A 22,533-nucleotide genomic window follows, 5' to 3' on the forward strand; every position below is an offset into this window, starting at 1 on the left:
TCTCCCCCCCAGCTCTCTCTTCTCCCCCCCAGCTCTCTCTCTCTTCTCCCCCCCCCGCTCTCTCTTCTCCCCCCCAGCTCTCTCTTCTCCCCCCAGCTCTCTCTTCTCCCCCCCAGCTCTCTCTTCTCCCCCCCAGCTCTCTCTTCTCCCCCCCAGCTCTCTCTTCTCCCCCCCAGCTCTCTCTTCTCCCCCCCCCCAGCTCTCTCTTCTCCCCCCCCCAGCTCTCTCTTCTCCCCCCCCAGCTCTCTCTTCTCCCCCCCCAGCTCTCTCTTCTCCCCCCCCAGCTCTCTCTTCTCCCCCCCCCAGCTCTCTCTTCTCCCCCCCCAGCTCTCTCTTCTCCCCCCCCCAGCTCTCTCTTCTCCCCCCCCAGCTCTCTCTCTTCTCCCCCCCCCAGCTCTCTCTTCTCCCCCCCCAGCTCTCTCTTCTCCCCCCCAGCTCTCTCTTCTCCCCCCCCCAGCTCTCTCTTCTCCCCCCCCAGCTCTCTCTTCTCCCCCCCCCAGCTCTCTCTTCTCCTCCCCCAGCTCTCTCTTCTCCTCCCCCAGCTCTCTCTTCTCCCCCCCAGCTCTCTCTTCTCCCCCCCAGCTCTCTCTTCTCCCCCCCAGCTCTCTCTTCTCCCCCCCAGCTCTCTCTTCTCCCCCCCAGCTCTCTCTTCTCCCCCCCCGTCTCTCTCTTCTCCCCCCCAGCTCTCTCTTCTCCCCCCCCAGCTCTCTCTTCTCCCCCCAGCTCTCTCTCTTCTCCCCCCAGCTCTCTCTTCTCCCCCCCAGCTCTCTTCTCCCCCGCCAGCTCTCTCTTCTCCCCCCCCCAGCTCTCTTCTCCCCCCGCCAGCTCTCTCTTCTCCCCCCCCAGCTGTCTCTTCTCCCCCCCAGCTCTCTCTCTTCTCCTCCCCCAGCTCTCTCTTCTCCCCCCCAGCTCTCTTCTCCCCCCGCCAGCTCTCTCTTCTCCTCCCCCAGCTCTCTCTTCTCCCCCCCAGCTCTCTTCTCCCCCCGCCAGCTCTCTCTTCTCCTCCCCCAGCTCTCTCTTCTCCCCCCCAGCTCTCTTCTCCCCCCCCAGCTCTCTCTTCTCCCCCCAGCTCTCTCTCTTCTCCTCCCCCAGCTCTCTCTTCTCCCCCCCAGCTCTCTTCTCCCCCCGCCAGCTCTCCCTTCTCCCCCCCCAGCTGTCTCTTCTCCCCCCCAGCTCTCTCTCTTCTCCTCCCCCAGCTCTCTCTTCTCCCCCCCAGCTCTCTTCTCCCCCCGCCAGCTCTCTCTTCTCCTCCCCCAGCTCTCTCTTCTCCCCCCCAGCTCTCTTCTCCCCCCCCAGCTCTCTCTTCTCCTCCCCCAGCTCTCTCTTCTCCCCCCAGCTCTCTCTTCTCCCCCCACCCAGCTCTCTCTTCTCCCCCCAGTCTCTCTCTCTCTCTCTCTTCCCCCCAGTCTCTCTCTCTTTCTCTCTCTTCCCTCCAGTCTCTCTGTCTTTCTCTCTCTTCCCCCCCAGTCTCTCTCTTCTCCCCCCAGTCTCTCTCTCTCTCTCTCTCTCTTCCAACAACAACATGCCCTCAAAAAACCCTCGGCACCGCCGGGCACTGTAGCTAGTATATTATATATATAATAATGTACCCTTACGCTGATGCAAGCAGGCCCTACACCTGCTTTTACCAGCCATAAGAGTTGCGTGGGCAGTTGTTGGGCAAATAGCACCATTTTTTCAGGCAGCAATTTTTGCGGTGTCTGCCAGGGCGCCGTCCAACCCACCCCACCAGACACCGCAATAATTTCAGGGCCATAACTGGTTTGTTGGACCAAGAACGTGACGGCTGTCAATCAAAACCGAAGCCTGCGCGCAATGACGTCTTCACGCTGACGATCAAAACGCAGGCACGCAGGCGTGACGTCACCGCGCCGGCTGGAGGGGGCAGAGTTGGAAGGTGACGCGCGTGCGTCGTGACCCTTCCACAACCCCTCATTGGCGCGTGCGTGCTGGCGGCCTGGCCTGAAGTGAGGTGAAGCGGGCGGCGATGGCGAGTTTGGGTAGGAAGCGCATCCTGAAGGATGAGGACATCTCCAAGGTGGAGTTCGAGACCAGCGAGGAGGTGGACGTCACCCCCACCTTCGACACCATGGGCTTGCGGGAGGACCTGCTGCGGGGCATCTACGCGTACGGTGAGTGCGGCGCGGCCTGGCAAGAAAGAGGCCTCCCGCTCCCCGGCTGCTCCTCGGGTACCGCTGGGTGCTGGCAGCCCAGGGAGCCGATTGGGACGGGGAGTTGAAAGCAGGGGCCCAGCGTGGTCCAGGACCCGAGGCCTGTACCTGACGCTTATGGCGCCGCCATGTTGTGGCGCTTGTTTACACCCCCCCCCCCCCGGACCCGAGTTAAAAAGAAAGACAGATTTGCATTTCTGTAGCGCCTTTCACGACCACCGGATGTCTCAAAGCGCTTTATAGCCAATGAAGTACTTTTGGAGTGCAGTCACTGTTGTAATGTAGGACATGCAGTAGCCAATGCAGTAGCAAGCTCCCACAAACAGCACTGTGATAATGACCAGATAATCTGTGTTATGTTGATTGAGGGATAAATATTGGCCAGGACACCAGAGATAACTCCCCTGCTCCTCTTCGAAATAGTGCCATGGGATCTTTTGCGTCCACCTGAGAGCAGACAGGACCACGGTGTAACGCCTCATCCAAAAGACTGCACCTCCGACAGTGCAGCACTCCCTCAGCACTGTACTGGAGTGTCAGCCTAGATTTATGTGCTCAAGTCCCTGGAGCCAATTAAGTACTTTTTTTGAAGTGTAGACACTGTTGTAGGAAACACGCCAGCCAATTTGCATGCAGCAGAGAAGAACAGGGGAGTTCTCCCTGGTGTTATTGCCCATATTTTATCTCTTGACCAACCTTGCTTAAAAACTGATCTGGTCATTATCTCATTGTTGTGGGACCTTGCTTTACTTAAAAATACTTAATCGGTTGTAAAGAGTTTTGGACTGTCCTGAGGTTGTGAAAGGTGCAATATAACAACAATAGTTTGTGTATATATATTTATATAGCGCCTTTTAATGTAGTAAAATGTCCCAAGGTGCGTCACAGGAGTATTATAAGACATAAAATTTGACACCGAGCCTCATGAGAAATTAGAAACATAGAAACAGAGAAGATAGGAGCAAGAGTAGGCCATTTGGCCCCTCGAGCCCGCTCCGCCATTCAACGAGATCATGGCTGATCATCCAAACTCAGTACCCTGTTCCTGCCCTCTCCCCATATCCCTTGATCCCTTTAGCCTTAAGAAATATATCTAACTTCTTCTTGAATATATTTAATGAATTGGCCTCAACTGCCTTCTGTGGTAGAGAATTCCACAGGTTCACCACTCTCTGGGTGAAGAAATTCCTCCTCATCTCTGTCCTAAATGGCTTACCCCTTATTCTTAGATTGTGACCCCTGGTTCTGGACTCCCCTGCCATCGGGAACATCTTTCCTGTGTCTAGTCTGTCTAGTCCTGTTAGAATTTTATAAGTTTCAATGAGATCCCCTCTCATTCTTCTGAACTCTAACGAATATAAGCCTAATTGTCCCAATCTCTCTTCATACGTCATTCCTGCCATCCCAGGTATCAGCCTGGTGAATCTTCGCTGCACTCCCTCCATGGCAAGAACATCCTTCCTCAGATAGGGCGACCAAAACTGCACACAATACTCAAGGTGCGGTCTCACCAAGGCCCTGTACAACTGCAGCAAGACATCCTTGCTCCTGTACTCGAATCCTCTCGCTATGAAGGCCAACATACCATTTGCCGCCTTAACCGCCTGATGCACCTGCATGCTTACCTTCAGCGACTGGTGCGCAAGGACACCCAGGTCTCGTTGCACTTCCCCTTCTCCCAATCTATTGCCATTCAGATAATAATCCTGTTTTTGCCACCAAAGTGGATAACCTCACATTTATCCACATTATACTGCATCTGCCATACATCATTAGGGCAGGTAACCAAAAGCTTGGTCAAAGAGGTAGGTTTTAAGGAGCATCTTAAAGGAGGAGAGAGTGGTTTAGGAAGGGAATTCACTGCCTGATAGGGTAGTGGATACAGATTAAATAGTAGCCTTCAAAAGGGAATTGGATATATTCTTGAAGGAGGAAAAAATGGCAGGAATACGGGGAAAGAGCGAGACAGTGCAACTAACTGGATTGCTCTTCAAAAAGAGCCGGCGCAAACTTGATGGGCCAAATGGCCACATTCTGTGCTGTACTATTCTATGATTCTACAAGCAGCACGATGTTTTACAGCAGCTTTCAAATATTTCTGTGTGGTGTACCCTTTGTAAAAATTGATGCACTCCCAGTCCCAGGGACCTCCTGATCTTCCTTCTAAAGGGCCAGCCGTGTGAGTTAACCGAAGAAAAACCGTGCTGGTGATGGAGGAAATGTAATTTTTTATTGGTGTGCAGCAACAAATAACACGCTCGTGGTTGAACAAATACTGAAAGACAGCGATATGATATCAAAAGGAGAGAAGTCTGCTGACCATGTGGATCTCTTGGGAACTCCTTGCAGAACTACAATTTGAAAACATGTACTGTTCCAAATGGAATTTTTTTAATATCATTTGTTGAAATGTGGGCATCGTTGGCAAGGTTAGCATTTATTGCCCATCCCTAATTGCCCTTGAGAAGGTGGTGGTGAGCTGCCTTCTTGAACCGCTGCAGTCCGTGTGGTGAAGGTACTCCCACGGTGCTGTTAGGGAGGGAGTTCCAGGATTTTGACCCAGTGATGATGAAGGATCGGCGATATATTTCTAAGTCAGGATGGTGTGTGACTTGGAGGGGAACTTGGAGGTGATGATGTTCCCATGCACCTGGTTTTTCTAGATGGTGGAGATCACGAGTTTGGGAGGTGCTGCAGTGCACCCTGTCGATAGTACACACTGTAGCCATGGTACACTGGCAATGGAGGGATTTTAATGGCTTTTAATGCAAAACGTTTACAATAAAGAGCCGAGAGGAAACCAAATAATTCATGCAGCCTGTTATTCTTTGCAATTGCTGGACCTAAAACCTAATAGCTGAGCTTTTTGAGCCTGATGTATTACTCCTTGGAGACATTCATAATGAGCCATTTTCCAGTAAAATTATTAGAAAGTGAGTGTTTGCTGCAGCTTTCTTTGCCTTTTTAAAGAGCGCCGTGGCTCATGTTCGCGGTAGAATCAATATTATAGTGATTCTATCATCATTATTGTGGGGAAAAATATGCAATTGTGCCACAGTTGAATCTGAACCTGATTTACTTGGTATCATTCAATGAGATTTAGTTCTGTTTACGATGTGCGTTGTGATGGATTTTGCCATATATGAAGAGGTTAAAAAAAAAAGGAGAATGATAAAGAAAATTAGCATGCTGTATCTGCGCAGATGGTGGGCACATTTGTGAAGTGTTGCGTATATTTGTATTTGCAATACCCTGATGCTCAAATCTCAGCTGGAGAGTTGTGGGGAAGTAGCATGTTTGGGCTACGTGTCTCCCCAGAAGGAGGGAGAGAGAATTATGGGGAGCATCAATGTGGGCTGCACTTTCAAACCTCCTGTCAGGCTCTGGGTCACCTATCAGTAGCAGTGAAGCCTGGGAGGAGGTCCCTCAGCCCGTCCTCTTGGCCAGGCTGGTGCAAGGAAATCCAGGCAGGGGGAGGGATGAAAATTGCCACCATAAAAAAAAAAAGTTAGCTCACACGCACAAAGGTAAATGTGTTGGTGTTGTGATTGAATAGCAGTAATATTCCTCAAACTGCTTGTCATTAGTGACAATCTACAGTACTACTGTTGACCATTAATGCTCCATCTAATTGGGATTTGAAATTTAGAAGTGTCCAGGATCTAATGGTTTTCAGCAGTGAGACAGTAACTTTTGGGGGTGTGAACTTTAGCTTTTATCCAAATGGTCTCTGTTTGCAGACATCTTCTTTATTCTTGTGTGTGTTTTCAAGAGAGAAATGTAGTAAAGCACTCATAAATGATTACAAAGTGACTCCGTACTAATCCATAGTGGTCATTATGGAATATTGGTTTACACTAGTGTGTACTGTTAATAGTGCTGTATGCAATGGGGGCACAAAGTAAGCAGCTATAGACATTTCTTGTTCCACAGAACACTTCTTTGCTCTATCTTACAAAATATATTGCTGCGAGTTGAGCACCATGGAACCAATACATTTTTTTACTTTCTGTAGGCTTTGAGAAACCATCAGCCATTCAGCAAAGAGCCATCAAGCAAATAATCAAAGGGAGAGACGTCATTGCTCAGTAAGTATATCTTTTTTAAGTTCTGACCTTGCATGTTGTTGTATATTGAACTATTGCTGTTTAATATTATTATTTTTTTCTAGATCCCAGTCTGGTACAGGGAAGACGGCAACGTTCTGTGTGTCAGTATTACAATGCCTGGACATTCAGGTAATGCTCATCAACAGATGCATACAACTTTGCCCGAGTAAATTGATTATATTCAGGACTGTATAGGCGAAGAAATAAAGCAGTGAGATGTTTTGGTCTTGAAAAGGACATGACTTTATATAGTTTGTTTTAGCAACAGTCTGGATTAATGAAAATTTCGGTTGACCATTCACAGTAGAATGTTATTTACTTTGGTTTAATACATTTTTTAAAAAAAAATTTAGATCCGTGAGACCCAGGCTTTAATATTGGCACCAACTCGGGAGCTCGCAGGGCAAATACAGAAGGTAAGAATTGAACATTTTATAAGACAGTTTTCTAATTGAAACTGGATGAAAGATGCCATTTTGTACCCCACTGAAGGGTCATATTCAATGCCGGTTTATGACTTTCACAGAATATAATAGTGGCCTTTGATCCCTATAACACTAGTAGAAATCCTGGAATCACTTGTAATAAAAGTGCAATTTGATTTATTCAGTTACTGTGAACCAGTGGCCCTAATTGTAAGCTGAATCGCAGGATTTGATTCCCAAAGTACTGTTTAACAACCCAGAATTTCACATAATAAAAATGTAATTTAACTTCTTTTAGTGTAAATCAGTGGCTCTCGTCATTTTCCCGGAGATATAACAACATACCAGCTTTCAAACCAGGAAACCATCCCTCCTGATATAAAAGACTGCATGCAGTTGTTGCATGATACTGATTAAAGGTTATGTTCCAAATTGTACTGGTTTGACTTCTATTTAATCACTCTATGAAATTACAATTACCCTAATGGCGTACTGACAATGCATTGCGTGACTTGGTAGATCCACGGTCATGCTGAGCTAGCTGATCTCAGCCCGGGCAGAGATAGGATATTACAATTGATATCCGTATCCCTGGCTTAGTGATCGGGAAATAAATCTGTTCTGCTTCTGGTTACTATTCAGTGACCCTTTCTGGAAAGTGCTCCAGTGGATGTTCGGTGAGAACAGATTGTGCTTTGCTATGGTGCCATGCATGGTTGAACTGCACCCTACCTTTCAACAGAGTTGAGGGGAGGAGTTTAAAAGTAAAATGCAAGTGAAAATATAGGATCTTTATTTATGCATAACTTATCTGGGTCTGAATCTGACCAGTAATTAGTGTCTCAGTATTTAACTGGACAACATACAAATGGTGAGCATAGATCTGAATTGATTTTTCTTTTTAACATTGCGTAAACCGTTAGCAGCAAACCAATTTTTCCAGTCTTTTAGTAACAATTTGTTCTACAATATTAGCTTCTGATCGTGTCTTCAAATATAATAAGAGTTTGCATTTATATAGTGCCTTTCACAACCTCAGGATGTCTTTAAAGTGCTCCACAGCCAATTAATTACCTTTTTTTAAGTGTAGTTACTGTTTTAGGGAAGCGTGGCAGCTAATTTGTGCACATCAATGTTCCACGTACAGCAATGAGATAAATGACCAGATAATTTTTTTTTAGTGATGATGCTTGAGGGATAACTGTTGGCCAGGACACTGGGAAAGCTGCTTTGCTCCTCTCTTGAATAGTCATAGGATCCCTTGCTTCTCATCCATCATATTGTAAACCTTATCACAGCAAAATCCATTGGAAGCTTTGACGAGGCATCTGAAAATTCTTAGATGTAGATGGGGAACATGACCTGTAGGCTCTGCTAGTCCCTCCTGAATCTCCATGTGCCCAATTCCTTAATGAGCAATAAGGATTGCTGTGCATCATTTGGTACCATTTTATTGCGGTGTCTTGTGTCTGTTGATCAGGTACTCCTTGCACTCGGTGACTATATGAACGTACAATGCCATGCTTGTATTGGAGGGACCAACGTTGGAGAAGACATTCGGAAGTTGGACTATGGACAGCATGTAGTTGCTGGTACTCCAGGGCGTGTATTTGGTAAGGAACCAGTTTTGGCCTTCATGCTTTTTTGTTATTCTGCTCAATTCCTCTTGAACGAGTTAACCGAACTGCATTTTCATTATTTACCTTTCCGCTGTTATCAGTTGGTTCAAAGATTCTGTGCTCCATTGCAGCTCAGCCACTTGCTATTAATCAAGGTGGTCTAATAAAATAGACTGTTGGAAACGGATAACGCATTAGGAAAGCTTCATAAATTCTGCAGTGCACTTGATGTAAAGGGACCCATTAATTTAGTCACCTCCGTTCATTCTATGGCAGTTAGAATCATAGAACGTTACAGTACAGAATCAGGCCATTCTGCCCATCGAATTTGTGGTTGAATTGCTGTGTCCTTGCAGTTATTAATGGGGGCAAACTAGGGCACGAGGGAGTGCAGCTCACTGGCGTGGAGATCGCTTAGATCAGCAGAGGTGCACTGTTGGGGAAAAAAAGACTTGCATTTATCTATTGAATTTCACGACCTCAGGACGTCCCAAAGTGCTTTACAGCCAATGAAGTACTTTTTTTGAAGTGTAGTCACTGTTGTAATGTAGGAAACAGCAGCCAATTTGCACAGAGCCAGGTCCCACAAACAGCAATGAGATATTGACCAGATAATTTGTTGATTGAGGGATAAATATTGACCAGGACACCGGCGGACTCCCCTGCTCTTCAAAATAGTGCCATGGGATCTTTTACGTTCACCTGAGAGGGCAGATGGGGCCTCGGTTTAACGTCTCATCTGAAAGATGACATTTTTGACAGTGTATCTCTCGGTACTGTACTGGAGTGTCAGCCTGGATTATGTGCTCAAGTCTCTGGAGTGGGGCTTGAACCCATAACCTTCTAACTCAGGGTGAGAGTGCTACCACTGAGCCACGGCTAACACCACCCAGAGTCAAACATCACACATTGCTCAGGTAAGGATCTTAACGCCATAGAATTTAATGGGGTTATATATATATTTATCAAACGCAAGTGAAACTTGGAGTAAGCCATATACTGCATTCATGTACAGATCTATCATTATGGTAAGTAAATGCAAACCCGCTGTTGTCAGTTTGAACTCAGCTGATTAAAGTTTGTATCTACAAAACCCAGTCGTGATGAGAAGCCCATATTTTTCTATTGTCTCAGCTGTTCCTCCCCTCTCCAGAAAAAGAAAGTGAACAAACATTATTCATGTCCTCACCAAATAGTTGGTTTTGATAATTGTAGGCTATTCAATACTGCTCCGACATTTATAGTTATCAAACATCTGCCAAACTGTGAGCGGCGGGGTAGAGTGCTGCAACATAGCTTGTAGTAGGATCAACTAAATTGAACGGGTAAGGCCCTGTTAGTAATTTAATTTTTAATGGTTTTTGCAGAGCATTTACTCGAAACTTTAATTGTTGCGCTGCCAACCATAACTTGGGAGGCCAGTGAACACATGGATGGTGACCCTGACCGTAGGCTTTATTTTAACAGATATGATCCGAAGACGAAGTTTGAGGACACGTGCCATCAAAATGTTGGTTCTTGATGAAGCGGATGAAATGCTGAACAAAGGTATCTGACCCTTAAGCTCTGGAGACAGGTTGCATAGCTTGGCTTGTATTCCCTTGAGTTTAGAAGGTTGAGGAATGATCTAATCATGGTGTTTTAAAATTATAAAGGGATTCAATAGTGTAGATGGAGAGAAACTATTCCCTCTGGTGGGGGAATCCAGAACAAGGAGGCATAACCTTAAAATTCGAATGAGGCCATTCAGCAGCAAAATCAGGAAGTAATTTTTCACACAAAGGGAAACGAAATCTGGAACTGTCTTCTCCACCCCCCCCCCCCCCCAAAGGCTGTTGAGGCTGGGTGAATTGAAATTTTCAAGACTGACATCGATTGATTTTTGTTGGGTTGGGGTATAAAGGAATATGGAGCCAAGGTGGGTAAATGGGGTTTGAGGCACAGCTCAGCCGTGATCTAACTGAATGGTGAAACTAGCTCGAGGAGCTGCGTGGCTACTCCTGTCCTTGTGTTCCTGTCCTTGCAATAACTTATCATTTTCCTCAACATATTTTGCCCGAAGAGTTGCAGTAAATAAGACGATTATTCTACTTGGCTCCGTATTAAGCAGGTGGTAAAGTTACTGAGAATTGATGATATAACTGGTGTGGCTTCCCCATCCCATTGATTTTGAATTTTTTTTTCATTTGCAAAGGCTTTTTTTTAGACATGCTAAAAGTGTTTGTTTTAAATAAACACTTTGAAATGCTTATATAAGAGGGTGTTGAAAATAAGTAACCAGTTTATATTTTTAACACTGATTGTTCCGCATGTCTGGCAGCACCATTTAACTTTGTTTCCTGACTGCAGGTTTTAAGGAGCAGATCTATGATGTGTACAGATATTTACCTCCAGCCACACAGGTGATTCTGATCAGCGCCACGCTGCCTCATGAAATCCTGGAAATGACCAATAAGTTCATGACTGACCCGATCCGAATCCTGGTCAAACGGTGCGTCGTTGTTTCTGTATTAGTAACAGTGCCATTTCTTTGTGTGATTTCAGTACAAGCCATTGCAATATGAAGTTCCTCATTTTACTGGAATTACTAAAACTGTTTGCACTTGTTCCAAATTATCATGTAGTTTGATTTGGCTTTCTCACTCCTCCATTGAATTAAAGTATATTGCCACGGCAAGTGTTAATTTTCTATGAACTGAATAAATCAGGCCTACATAGAAATTACTCTTTCTCTTTGCCCTGCTTATTTTAATAGTTGGAAATTTTAGGAAAATTATTTTAACTCTTAAGTTGCACCTATAAGTGAATATGTAAGACCAGATGGTAGCCTGCATATTCGTTACCCCCGCTCATTCTTCACTGCCCCCATCTCCTTCCCATGTGGCTCCTCACTTGATGAAATGGCCACAATCTGGGCCTCAGCATTCGTGGATCCATGGATACTAATCTGTAGTGTGCCAAGTTGTAGCACAGCAGTGTGCTGGAGTATCACTGCCCCATTACTGCTCAGGCATTTATAGTTGCAATTTCCATTTCTCTTACCCCCCCCCCACTATCTGCTTTTAGTTATTCAAATTAGTGTTAGTAATTTCTTGTAGACTATTCTGGTAGTTCAGTTTTTATTTTAGACACCTCAGGAGGGCATTGTTATGTTGTGTAATAAACTGTGTACTTTTTAACTTCAAATTCCACCCAAGGTTTTATTCGCATTCAACATTAGTTCCAGTGCCTTCTGCCTTTTCTGGAATACTAAGTCTTGCAACATTTATTTATCAAATTTTAGAAATCAGAGCCTTGCTAAAAATCAAGGATCCATTTAAATTCTGACAGATCCGGTTCCCATTTTATCCTCCGTGTGCTATCTTAGTACAAGTGTTCTAATGGCAGTCATAGTTGCAAGTGTAAAAATATGATTTTATATGTTTGACAGTAGCCTAATATTAAGTGGTGTGGAAGAGAAATGAATGCTCTGATGGGCACTAGGTTTTACGTCGGGATCAGAAAGAACAAAGCAACCTGAGGACCAGAGTTGGAACTGATGCCGGTGGTGGTTTAACATTTTTTCTAAAGCTCAATTCTGCAGCTTCGTGTTGATGTGCAAAATGATTTCTTATTTACTTGATTGTTTTTATATGTGATTGTATTATGTTTACAGCGATGAGTTGACCTTGGAAGGAATCAAACAGTTCTTTGTAGCAGTTGAAAGGGAGGAATGGAAGTTCGACACATTGTGTGACCTGTATGACACACTGACCATTACTCAAGCTGTTATTTTCTGTAACACCAAGCGGAAGGTACAAAAAACATTCCTTATCCACCCGTCTTCTAAATTTACATGATTGGTTTTACATTAAAGTGTTTGTAGCTAGAGCTGAACATCAATTCCTTTTTCTTACTTTATAAAGAAAACCAGCTAACATTCTGAGTACATTCTGAATGTACTGGCTTTGACACACATCATTACTGGCTCAATTAGCCAGTCTTAATTTATGCGGTGTTTAGTTATTCTTTTATAAACTCTCTATATATAAAATATGTGCTTCAGCCGACAACACTGGAAAATAAAACCCAGAAGCATAGAGACAATAAGTGAGTGGTTGGAATTCTTAACATAAAAGCAGTGTGTGTTCTACAGTACTAGACCGCTGAGTAAGACGTGACTGACTTTTGTATTTGAGATTTTCTTGGGGAAGGAGACAGTTTGCCTGATTTGGGGAGGGAGATTAACAGAGTTTTCCACATTGCTCCAGCATTTCTGCCGGTTGGCATTGACAGTGAGCTGGAGGGCTCCCTACTCCAGGCTGGCAGTGTATGTGGGGATACCCTCCTTAGAAGAGTGGAGGGAATGAGCTTGCACAAAAGAATAAGATGTGAAATTGAAATTAATGGGCATAAAGCGCTTTATAATTTTTTTAAAAAGTGAAACCATAAATCTCTCAAAACACTGCCACGTCACTCAAAAAAAGAAATGCTTTTGTGTGTGTCTGTGTTACGTATTCACTCCTATAACCGTACAAGTCGCAAGGAAACAATCAAATAAAAGGAATAAGTAAGATACGACGAGTATTTACTTAAAACCACTAGGAAATATATTGCAAATTTAAAACAATTTAAAAATGCATTGGGGAATAAATAAGAAAAATACAGATAGAATAGTTGACTCCAATTGTGTTGTGCTTTCCTTCTGAATATTAACAGCAGGTTTCACACGAAACAAGTTCTGGAGTTCCTGCAGGCATTGCTTCTCACTACCTCTAATTGAAAAGTTTTGTTCTACCATATAATATAATTTTGTACATTTCAGATGCTGGATAATAAAGTAGAATTAAAAATAAATAAATAATCCATCGTGCTGCAACATTATTACTGTCCTCAAAGGGAAATTAACAGCAAATAGCTTCCAATACCAGTGTTTCTTTACTGCAGGTGGACTGGCTCACTGAAAAAATGAGAGAGGCCAACTTTACGGTGTCATCAATGCACGGTGACATGCCGCAAAAGGAGAGGGAATCCATCATGAAGGAATTCCGTTCTGGTGCAAGGTGGGTGGTGGTTGAAAACCGCCTGTGTTCTGCTGACTGTTTCTGACGGCAGTGTTCTAAAGATAACTGCTTCCTGTGTTTGCTTTACAGCCGAGTGCTTATTTCTACAGACGTTTGGGCGAGAGGATTGGATGTCCCTCAGGTCTCGCTGATCATAAACTATGATTTGCCAAATAACAGAGAGTTGTATATCCACAGGTAATCTTGACGTGCTTTTCCTATACCAGGTTTAATTTCATCATGCATGCATCTTCTGACTCTACAGAACTGGTCAACCTGATGTTCTTGGGTCTGTGCTCCCTTTTTGTACCTTGGTTTCAGTCTGGTTAGTAAGTGAAGTAATGGACCTCCCCCCTCTCTACGTTGCGGATAGTGAAATTCAAAGTATCTAATCACTACTTGACACCCCCCTGTTCACTTGTGTAGTGCGGAGTATTTGAGGATCTAAACCAATTTATTGTAAATGGGAGAAAAAAAATGAACTGTGCTATAAAAATGTGAGCAAGGCATACTGTACCTGCTTGAAAATATAACATGCAAGTTTCTAATGTGAAGAGGAAATGGGAATATAACGGAGGGCTAACTAACATTTTACACTGGTACGATAGCAAAATACTGCAGATGTTGGAAATCCGAAATAACAACAGAAAATGCTGGAAAAACTCAGCAGGTCAGGCAACATCCGTGGAGAGAAATTTGAGTTGACGTTTCGGGTCGAACCCTTCAAAACTGGAAAGAAAAGAAACTAGATCGAAGGCAGGGCTGCGATCGGACAAAAGAATAAAAGAAACAAAAGAAGTAAAAGAGATTAGAAGCTAGACGAGATGGTAATAGGCTGAGATTAGGTGTAAAGTGTACTGGCAGGGCAAAAGATAGCTGCCAGGTGTGAGAGAGAAACAAAAGGAAAGGGGGGGGGGGGGGCGGAAAGGAGTGGAACAATTACAAGAGAAAATGAAATGGGGGCCGAGCTTACGATCTGAAATTGTGTTTCTGGACACATCCTCAACAGTCAACCTGTACATTCTGATCTAAGAGAAAGTGTCTTCAATAACTGGTTGCAGGTAATTTTTATTTTGAGTGCTGATGATCAGTTGCTGGGTTAGTACTCGGAGCTGATGCCTGTTGAAGCTGTTAGCTTTTACCCCCAGTAAATCCCGCTGCTGTATTCGGTGTTAATGTACCTTTGTATTGGTTGGCAGGATTGGTCGATCAGGCCGATACGGCCGCAAAGGTGTGGCCATCAACTTTGTTAAGAACGATGACATTCGTATACTGCGAGACATTGAACAGTACTACTCTACACAGATTGATGAAATGCCAATGAACGGTGAGCTCCAATTAGTGATTTCTGACCTGGCTCTTTGTTCTTCAGCAGTTGGATAAGGCTGGGGCAACCTAGTGTCATCTTTATTGATCAATTTAACCAAAAAAAAGGTCCCGATTAGGTGCTTTAGCAATTTGTGAACTCAGTTCCTTGACGCTTAGAGATACTTGTCCTGGAGACTAACTGATGCCAATAATAAACTTGGAATCATTAGCTTGAACAACAGTCCCCTCCACTTAAAACGTCCATGTTTAAAATGGGCAGTCGCTTGTATCAGCCAAAAAGCACTAACCATTGGCCATTTGTATTAATGTCAGTAAAGTTGCCGGTTATAGCGTCTTAAGTGTTCCGTTTATTTCGGGCAGAAACAGCTGTGCTTACTCACTAGGTCGCACCTCGTGAAGGTGCACTGAATGCAAGAACAAACATAAGTAAATAACACCTGGTTAATGTTCAATTGCCTTTTGCGGGGTTACAGTTTGTACTAAGCACTGACTGCAGTTTAAATAAAGCGGCAGGTCATGGTGGAGCTGGAAACAACCAGGCAAAAGGTCGATACACTGTTATATAGTAGAATACGGTAATAGCACTCGCCCGTTAGTGGGCAAATTGCTTTTGCGCGAACATGCCCATTATAAGCAGTGGGGACTGTAATTGTATCCAAACAAACTCAGCTGCTGTTGATGTGGTAATATCATCTTACAATAGAAGATAAGTTATTTTTGACAGATATGGCTGTCCTTATAATACTATTAACGCTCCAAGTTTACATCCACACAATTTTTAGGTTGGTACAGTAGACTCGAATCTGCCTCTTCTATGCCCCTCCCTCTTTCCCAGCCTCCCTCCATGTGATAAGGAGGGAGCATGATGCAATGTGCTGGGATTCTATCCTTGAATTGTCCTCTTGCTTGTCCTCTCCCGAAGGCGGCGAATTGCGCTGGGTTACCGTTCCAAAGATGACGCCAGCACTGTGCTACCTGGCGCCAACTGCCATTCACTGTGAGGACACTGCATTGAGCGCCAGTGTGAGTCCATCATAGCTGAGCCCCAGCCGCCAAATGTTTATGCTCAATTTTGCAAGACATTGCTGAATAGTAATTGGGAATGGAACCCTGGGTGATGGATCCCATCCCCTTCCCTTCCTTTTCCTACTCTTTACCCCGCCCCCCCCCCCCCCCCCCCCCCCCCCACAATTAACATCATATAACCAGTGATGCTAACTTGTAAACATACAGATCGTAAAGGTGACGAGATAATCACAACAATCGTAAAAGTATACCACCCAGACAATAAATGGCAGCTGAATCTGTTTGGATACAATTACAGTCCCCACCGCTTATAGTGGGCATGTTCGTGCAAAAGCAATTTGCCCGCATAACGGGGGAGTGCTATTACCACAGTGAACCCGCAAAACTCGGAAGGGCCGTCTGTTAATTGTGTGAAGGCCATAAAAGCCCAGCTACCTCCATTCATTTTTCTTCATAGGAATTGTTGAAAGCATTAAATTAAGTGCACATGCAGCAGGTCTTCTTGTATGTTGTGCGTGCATACAATTTAGATTGTGCAGATTTTTAACATACTTAAAACATTAAAATTCTCAATTTTCTTGTCTAGTTGCTGACCTTATTTAAAGGAAATGAAAGACCAGAGGACCTGGATTGGCAATGGATTACATTTCTTCAGTTTTGTAAAGGAAATACCTGGCGTTGCACAGGGACTCTGTATATGCATCTCCTATCTTCTGTTTTTAGAATTCGGATCCTTTTTTCAGTACCACATGGTTTTGTAAACTTGTGTCGTTGCTTTCTTTTGTATACAAGGGATTACTAGACTTTTTTTTGCAAGTATTAAATAATACGAAATTTTAATGTTGAACTCGAGAATCTGCAATTGTAACACTATCTGTGGATACCATTCATTAAAGTTTAGTATTAATGTCCTTTAATGTTGGTCTATTATCTCTTTTTTTTAAGTTTGTAGAAATTGAGGCTTGAGGTTTCCCTCACTATTTGGTTATTTTTCTCGTGTTCCCATTTAGGAAGGTCTATAACTGGCTGCTGCCTTGTCAGTTGAAAGGTGCGGACACATAAGAGGGCCTGTTCTATATGATCTCGCCATGCAGTTTGTACAATGATCTTCATTTCGAGCCTTTAACTCCTGGAAAAGGGAATTTTGCAGAAAAAAATTATTATTCATGCTTGCATTGGATGTCACTGACAATTTATTGCCCATCCCTACTGCCCTGATTGTTTCATACAACTGAGTGGCTTGCTAGGCCACTTCAGAGAACAGCTAAGAGTCGACTATTGGTGTGTGATTGGAGTCACATATAGGCACAGACCAGGTATGGGCAGCAGGATTCTTTCACAGAAGGACATTAGTGAACTAGTTGGGGTTTTATGATAACCCAATGGCTTTATGGTCACATGCTGATTATTAGACAATAAATAGTAAGATCTTACTCCTGGGTACTAGGTATTCAGTGTGGGGAAGCTTTTAGAAATAATAATGCAGGAGAAAATTAACAGCCACTTGGACAAGCATAGACTAATAAAGGAGAGCCTGCACAGATTTGTTAAGGGCAAATTGTGGTGACTAACTTGATTGAGTTTTTTGATGAGGTAATAGAGAGGGTGGATGAGGGCAGTGCAGTTGATGTGTATATTGACTTTCAAAAGGTGTTTAATAAAGTACCATATATTAGGCTTGTTAGCAAAATTGAAGCCCTTGGGATAAAAGGGGCTGTAGCAGCATGGATACAAAATTGGCTAAGGGATAGAAAACAGTTATGGCAAAAGGCTGTTTTTTTGGACTGGAGGGAGGTATACAGTGGAGTTGCAAGGTTCAGTACTCGGACCACTGCTGTTTTTGAGGTACATTAATGATTTGGACTTGGGTGGGGGGGGGTACAGGGCACAACTTCAAAATTTGCAGATTACATGAGACTTAGAAGTGTAGTAAACAGTGAGGAAGATAGTAATAGACTCCAAAAGGACAAAGACTGGCGGATGGAATGGGCAGACACATGGCAGATGAAATTCAATGCACATAAGTGTGAGGTGATACATTTTGGTAGGAAGAATGAGGAGAGACAATATACACTAAATGGTACAATTTTAAAAGGGGTGCAAGAACAGAGAGACCTGGGGGGTCCTTGTGCAGAAATCTTTGAAGGTGGCAGGACAGGTTAACAAAGCAGCTATGGGATCCTGGGCTTTATAAATGGAGGCATAGAATACAGAAGCCAGGAAGTTATGTTAAACCTTTATAAAACACTAGTTCAGCCCCAGTTGGAGTATTGTGTCCAATTCTGGGTATCACGCTTTAGGAAGGACATGAAGGCTTTGGAGAGGGTACAGAAGAGATTTACTAGAATGGTTCCAGGGATGAGGGATTACAGCTACGTGGATAGACTGGAGAAGCTGGGGTTGTTCTCCTTGGAGCAGAGAAGGCTAAGAGGAGATTTGATAGAGGTGTTTAAAATCATGAAGGACTTGGATAGAGTAAATAAAGAGAAACTGTTTCCAGTGGTTGAAGGGTAGATAACGAGAGGGCAGAGATTTAAGGTGATTGGCAAAAGAACCAGAGGCGCCATGAGGATAAACTTATTTTTTACGCAACAAGTGGTTAGGATTTGGAATGTACTATCTGATAGGGTGGTGGATACAGATTCAATAGTAGCCTTCAAAGGGGAATTGGATAAATACTAGGAGAAAAAAATTGCAGGGATATGGGGAAAGAGTTGGGATTGGGACTAACTGGATTGCTCTTCGAAAGTGCCAGCGCAGACTCGATGGGCCAAATGGCTGCCTCCTGTGCTGTACTATTCTATAATTCTATGAAATAGATTTTGTCTTTGACCCATCAACTACATCATCACTCTTCAGTGTTATAATAGTTTATTTGATCAATACTACCACACCCCCTCCTTTTCTTCCCTATCTTTCCTAGTAGCCAGGAATATTAAGTTCTCAATCCTCCCCTTTGAGCCAGGTCTCTTGCCACTATATCATAATCCCATGTGGTGACTTGTGCCTGCAGCTCACCAACCTTATTTACTTTGTTACAGGCATGTATGCAGTCCAAACCCATGTTAGACTGCCTCGAATTTGCCCCTTGTCTGATCCCTCTTATTTCTGAACTATTCTTTAGTGCCATTCGTCTCCCAATCCTCTGTGCAACTTCTGTAGAAGGGTTTCAACCCGAAACGTTGACTCTCTCTCTCTCTCCGGATGTTGCCTGGCCGCCTGAGTTTTTCCAGCATTTTCTGTTGTTACTCCGTGCAACTTGTTTCTCCTATTCTAATGTTTCATCCTGGTGCCCATCTCCTTGCCAAATTAGTTTAAACCCTGTCCCAAAGCACTAGTTAGCCTTCCCGCAAGGACATTGGTCCCAGCTCTGTCAAGGTGCAACCTGTCCACTTGAATACATCCCAATGCCCCAACAATCTGAAGTCCTCCAGCCAACTGTTAACCTATCTTATCCTATACCCACCAGTGGGTAGCACTGGGAGTAATCCAGAGATTACTACCTTTTTGAGGTCCTTTTTTAAAATTCCCTCCTGAGCTTCTGAAACTCTGGACTGTAGGACCTCAACCCTTTTCCTCCTTGTCATTGGTTCTGACATGGACCATGATATGGCTGTTCCACTCTTCCTTCCCCCCACCCCCACCCCCACCCCATAAAATGTTCTGCACCCTCTGATGTCCTTTACCCCTGGCATCAACACATCAGGTGGGACTCACGTTGGCGGTTGCAGAAATGCCGGTCTATCCCTGACTCTTGAATCCCCTATGACCACTACATTTCTACACTTTGCTGTGTTCCCGTGCAATCATTTGCCCTACAGTGCCATAGATGTGCTCTAGCCTACACTCCCCCAAGATGTCGTCACGCTCACCCGTATTCAGCACTGAAAACCTGTCCAAGTGTGCTATGCTCTGAGGATTCCTGCAGTGCCCACCTCTTCCTACCGTGCTGCATAGCAACCCACTTGCTATTCTCCTTGAATTTTCTATAGCTGTGAGGTGGCCACCTCCTGGCTCCTTCGAATGGAGATACTTTTGATTTGTACTGACTAACAGTTTATGATACTCTGGCTGTGGATGTTGGGAAGTTTGTATGATTTCTAGTCAGTTGTATTCATTGTAACCTCATGGCTTGGCATATCCCTCGTTCTATCATAACCATCAAGCCAGGGGACCAACCCTGGTTCACCGAGGAGTGCAGAAGAGCATACCAGGAACAGCACCAGGCATACCCAAAATGAGGTGCTAACCTTGGGAAGCTGCACCACAGTGCTACATGCATGCTAAACAGCAGAAGCAGTATGCTATAGACTGGGCTAAGTGATCCCACAATCAACATATCAGATCAAAGCTCTGCAGTTCTGTCACACCCAGTATGAATGATGGTGGACAACTAAACAGGAGGAGGTGGCTCCATAAATATCTCCATCCTCAATGACAGCAGAGCCCAGCACGTGAGTGCAAAAGGCAAGGCTGAAGCTTTTGCTACCATCTTCTGCCAGAAGGGCTGAGTGGATGATCCATCTCGGTCTCCTCCCGAGGTCCCCACCATCACAGAAGCCAGTCTTCAGCCACTTCGATTCACTCCACGTGATATCAAGAAACAGCCGAGCACACTGGATACAGCAAAGGCTATGGGCTCCGACAACATCCCGGCTGTCGTGCTGAAGACTTGTGCTCCAGGACTAGCTGTGCCTCTAACCAAGCTGTTCCAGTACAGCTACAATAGTGGCATCTATCCAACAATGGAAAACTGCCCAGGCATGTCCTGTCCACAAAAAGCAGGATAAATCCAATCTGGCCAATTACCACCCCATCAATCTACTCTCAATCAGCAAAGTGATGGAAGGTGTCATCAACAGTGCTATCAAGCGTGCGGCACGTACCAATAACCTACTCACTGACAACCAGTTTGGGTTCCGCCAGGACCACTCAACTCCAGACCTCATTACAGTCTTGGGCCAAACATGGACAAAAGAGCTGAATTCCAGAGGTGAGGTTGAGAGTGATTGCCCTAGACTTCAAGGCAGCATTTGACAGTGTGGCATCAAAGAGCCCTAATAAAATTGAATCAGTGGGAATCGGGGAAAACTCTCCAGTGGTTGGAGTCATACCTAGCACAAAGGAAGATGGTTATGGTGGTTGGAGGTCAATCATCTCAGCCCCAAGGCATCACTGCAGGAGTTCCTCAGCTGCAGTGTCCTAGGCCCAGCCATCTTCAGCTGCTTTATCAATGGTGGACCTGGAAGGAGTCAGCATCAGTGGGACCCAAGGACAGTGCGGACCTGGAAGGAGTCGGCGTCAGAGGCGGTACAAATCAGGCGAATTCCAAAAGAAAAAGCAACAAATAAGGAGTGACGTCACAGGACAGCAGGTAGGTGATTGGTGGGTGAATATTAGCATTTTTTCTCTCCAACTAGATAAACTAATAACTATAATCTTTTGAATTAAGACTTTAACTAGGAGAGCGAGAGAAGCAGCTGGAGATAAATATAGGCCCGACTTTTAAGACTCTTAGTCTTAAGTTTATTTCTGTAAGTTAGTGACTAGCTGAATAAATAGTGGCATGGCAGGGCCCCTCAATCCCGTGGAATGCACATCCTGTGCCATGTGGGAAATCCAGGACGCTTCCCGTGTCCTGGACAACCACATGTGCCGGAACTGTTGTCGACTGGGGGAGCTTGAGCTCCAGGTTTTGGAGCTTGACAGCAGCTGGCATCACTGTGGAGCCTCCGTGAGACTGAGAACTACGTGGATAGCATGTTTCAGGAGGTAGTCACCCCGCAGCGCAAGAGTGTGCAGGCAGAGGGGGGAATGGGTGACCGTCAGACAGACAAGGAGGACCAGGCAGACAATACAGGAGTCCCAAGTGCATCTCAGTACTGAATATTGGTGAGGGTGATGGTTCCTCTGGGGAGTACAGCCAGAGCCAAGTCCACAGCAGGCTCAGCTGTACAGGGCAGGAGGAGGAAGATTGGGAAAGCAATAGTGATAGGGGATTCGATAGGGGAAGATAGGCGTTTCTGTGGCCACAGATGTGATTGCAGGATGGTATGTTGCCTCCCTGGTGCCGGGGTCAAGGATGTCACGGAGCGGCTCCAGAGCATTCTGAGGGGGGAGGGTCCATATCGGTATCAATGACATAGGTAGAATAAGAGGTCCTGCAGGCAGATTTTAGGGAGCGAGGAATGAGGTTAAAAAGCAGAACCTCAAAAAGGCAGTAATCTTCAGATTATTCCCGATGCCACGAGCTAATAAGTATAGAAATAGGATAGATCAAATGAATGCGTGGCTGGAGAGATGGTGCAGGAGGGAGGGCTTTAGATTCCTGGGACACTGGGATTGGTTCTGGAGGAGGTGGGACCTGTACAGGCTGGACGGGTTGCACCTCAACAGAGCTGGGACCAATAGACACGCAGGGGAGTTTAAACTAATTTGGCAGGGGGGTGGGCACCAGGATGTACCATTAGAAAAGAGAAACAAAGTGCAAAAAGGATTGGGAGATGAATAGTCCAAGAGTAAGAAATAGTAAGCTATTAGGGTCAGACTAAGAGAATACACGGAAGTCTAAGAGAGGTTTACAGTGCATGTGTGTAATCGCATGAAGCATGGTAAATAAGATTGGTGAGCTGCAGGCGCAAATAGCCACATGGGAATATGATGTCGTGACGATAAGAGACCTGGCCCATAAAAAGGGCTGGATTGGGTATGAAATATTCTTGGATATAAGGTGTCCAGGAAAGATAGGGAAGGATAGAAAGGAGGTGGGGTGGCAGTATTAAGGAGAATGTTACAGTGCTGGAGAGAGAGGA

General features: G+C 44.8%; 1 protein-coding gene across 1 annotated transcript; it reads left to right on the forward strand.

Moving 5' to 3' along the window:
* The first annotated feature begins 1,907 nt into the window (after positions 1-1,907).
* Positions 1,908-16,638, forward strand: eif4a3 (eukaryotic translation initiation factor 4A3). The gene is made up of 12 exons (XM_085981895.1): positions 1,908-2,132; positions 6,187-6,259; positions 6,343-6,409; positions 6,634-6,696; positions 8,186-8,318; positions 9,792-9,872; positions 10,674-10,815; positions 11,980-12,118; positions 13,251-13,366; positions 13,457-13,564; positions 14,566-14,693; positions 16,308-16,638. The coding sequence occupies exons 1-12, from the start codon at positions 1,988-1,990 to the stop codon at positions 16,322-16,324; spliced, it is 1,212 nt and encodes a 403-aa protein (XP_085838021.1). The 5' UTR covers positions 1,908-1,987; the 3' UTR covers positions 16,325-16,638.
* The last annotated feature ends 5,895 nt before the right edge of the window (positions 16,639-22,533 follow it).

Source organism: Somniosus microcephalus, chromosome 3, assembly GCF_052327205.1.
Source record: "Somniosus microcephalus isolate GS21.2 chromosome 3, FLI_Smic_1.0, whole genome shotgun sequence".
Lineage (NCBI taxonomy): Eukaryota > Metazoa > Chordata > Chondrichthyes > Squaliformes > Somniosidae > Somniosus > Somniosus microcephalus.

Excerpts from the sequence above, each read along its gene's own strand:
- eif4a3 (XM_085981895.1), top strand. The coding sequence starts at position 1,988 with ATGGCGAGTTTGGGTAGGAAGCGCATCCTGAAGGATGAGGACATCTCC. Across the intron at positions 8,319-9,791 it reads TACTCCAGGGCGTGTATTTG|ATATGATCCGAAGACGAAGT; the intron begins GTAAGGAACCAG and ends TTATTTTAACAG. Across the intron at positions 13,565-14,565 it reads AGAGAGTTGTATATCCACAG|GATTGGTCGATCAGGCCGAT; the intron begins GTAATCTTGACG and ends ATTGGTTGGCAG.